The 541-nt window shown below is 45.3% G+C and overlaps 1 protein-coding gene across 1 annotated transcript in view; it reads left to right on the top strand.

The window, feature by feature from the left end:
• Positions 1 to 6: 6 nt before the first annotated feature.
• The window catches only part of LOC109529307 (interferon-induced very large GTPase 1-like), a 2,486-nt gene continuing 1,951 nt past the window's right edge, over positions 7 to 541 (top strand). Inside the window, exon 1 of the mRNA XM_019892635.1 lies at positions 7 to 541. This exon is cut by the window's right edge and continues 1,951 nt beyond it. Coding sequence (XP_019748194.1) covers positions 12 to 541 — 530 coding nt within the window. The 5' untranslated portion in view covers positions 7 to 11.

Raw genomic sequence — 541 nt, 5'->3', positions numbered from 1 at the left:
ATGCAGTCGAAATGAAAGACGTCCTGCAAATTGTCGTCCATGCCATCATGAGAATGAAACAAATAGGGAAAAAACCAATCTGTCATTTCGTGCACCAAAATGTCGCCGGAGTCTCAGCTCATGCCAAAAACTTGACAGAACGTCAACATCTGTTGGACCAACTCAACGAAATGACACAAATTGCAGCCGAAATGGAGAGAAACACTTTGATTCAAGCATTCACAGATGTGGTTGACTATGACTTGGAACACAACAACTGGAACATCCCGGGACTTTGGCATGGGACGCCTCCGATGGCACCAGTGAACACCGGTTACAGTGAGGCTGTCGCGGAGTTTAAGAAAAATCTTCTGGAGACAGTTGGAAAAGAAAGGAGTGACGCCTTCTCAAAGATCCCCGAGTTTCTCGAATGGATGAGAAGTCTGTGGAAGTCAGTGAAGTATGAGAATTTCATCTTTAGTTTCAGAAACACACTTGTGGCCCATGCTTACGACAGCCTGTGCAAAGAGTTTTCACAGTGGGAATGGGAGATGCGAAAAGA

Source organism: Hippocampus comes, unplaced genomic scaffold (genome assembly GCF_001891065.2).
Source record: "Hippocampus comes isolate QL1 unplaced genomic scaffold, H_comes_QL1_v1.1 scaffold198, whole genome shotgun sequence".
In the NCBI taxonomy this organism is placed as follows: domain Eukaryota; kingdom Metazoa; phylum Chordata; class Actinopteri; order Syngnathiformes; family Syngnathidae; genus Hippocampus; species Hippocampus comes.
The sequence above is the reverse complement of the archived record's forward strand: the minus strand, read 5'-3'. Positions and strand labels throughout refer to the sequence as shown.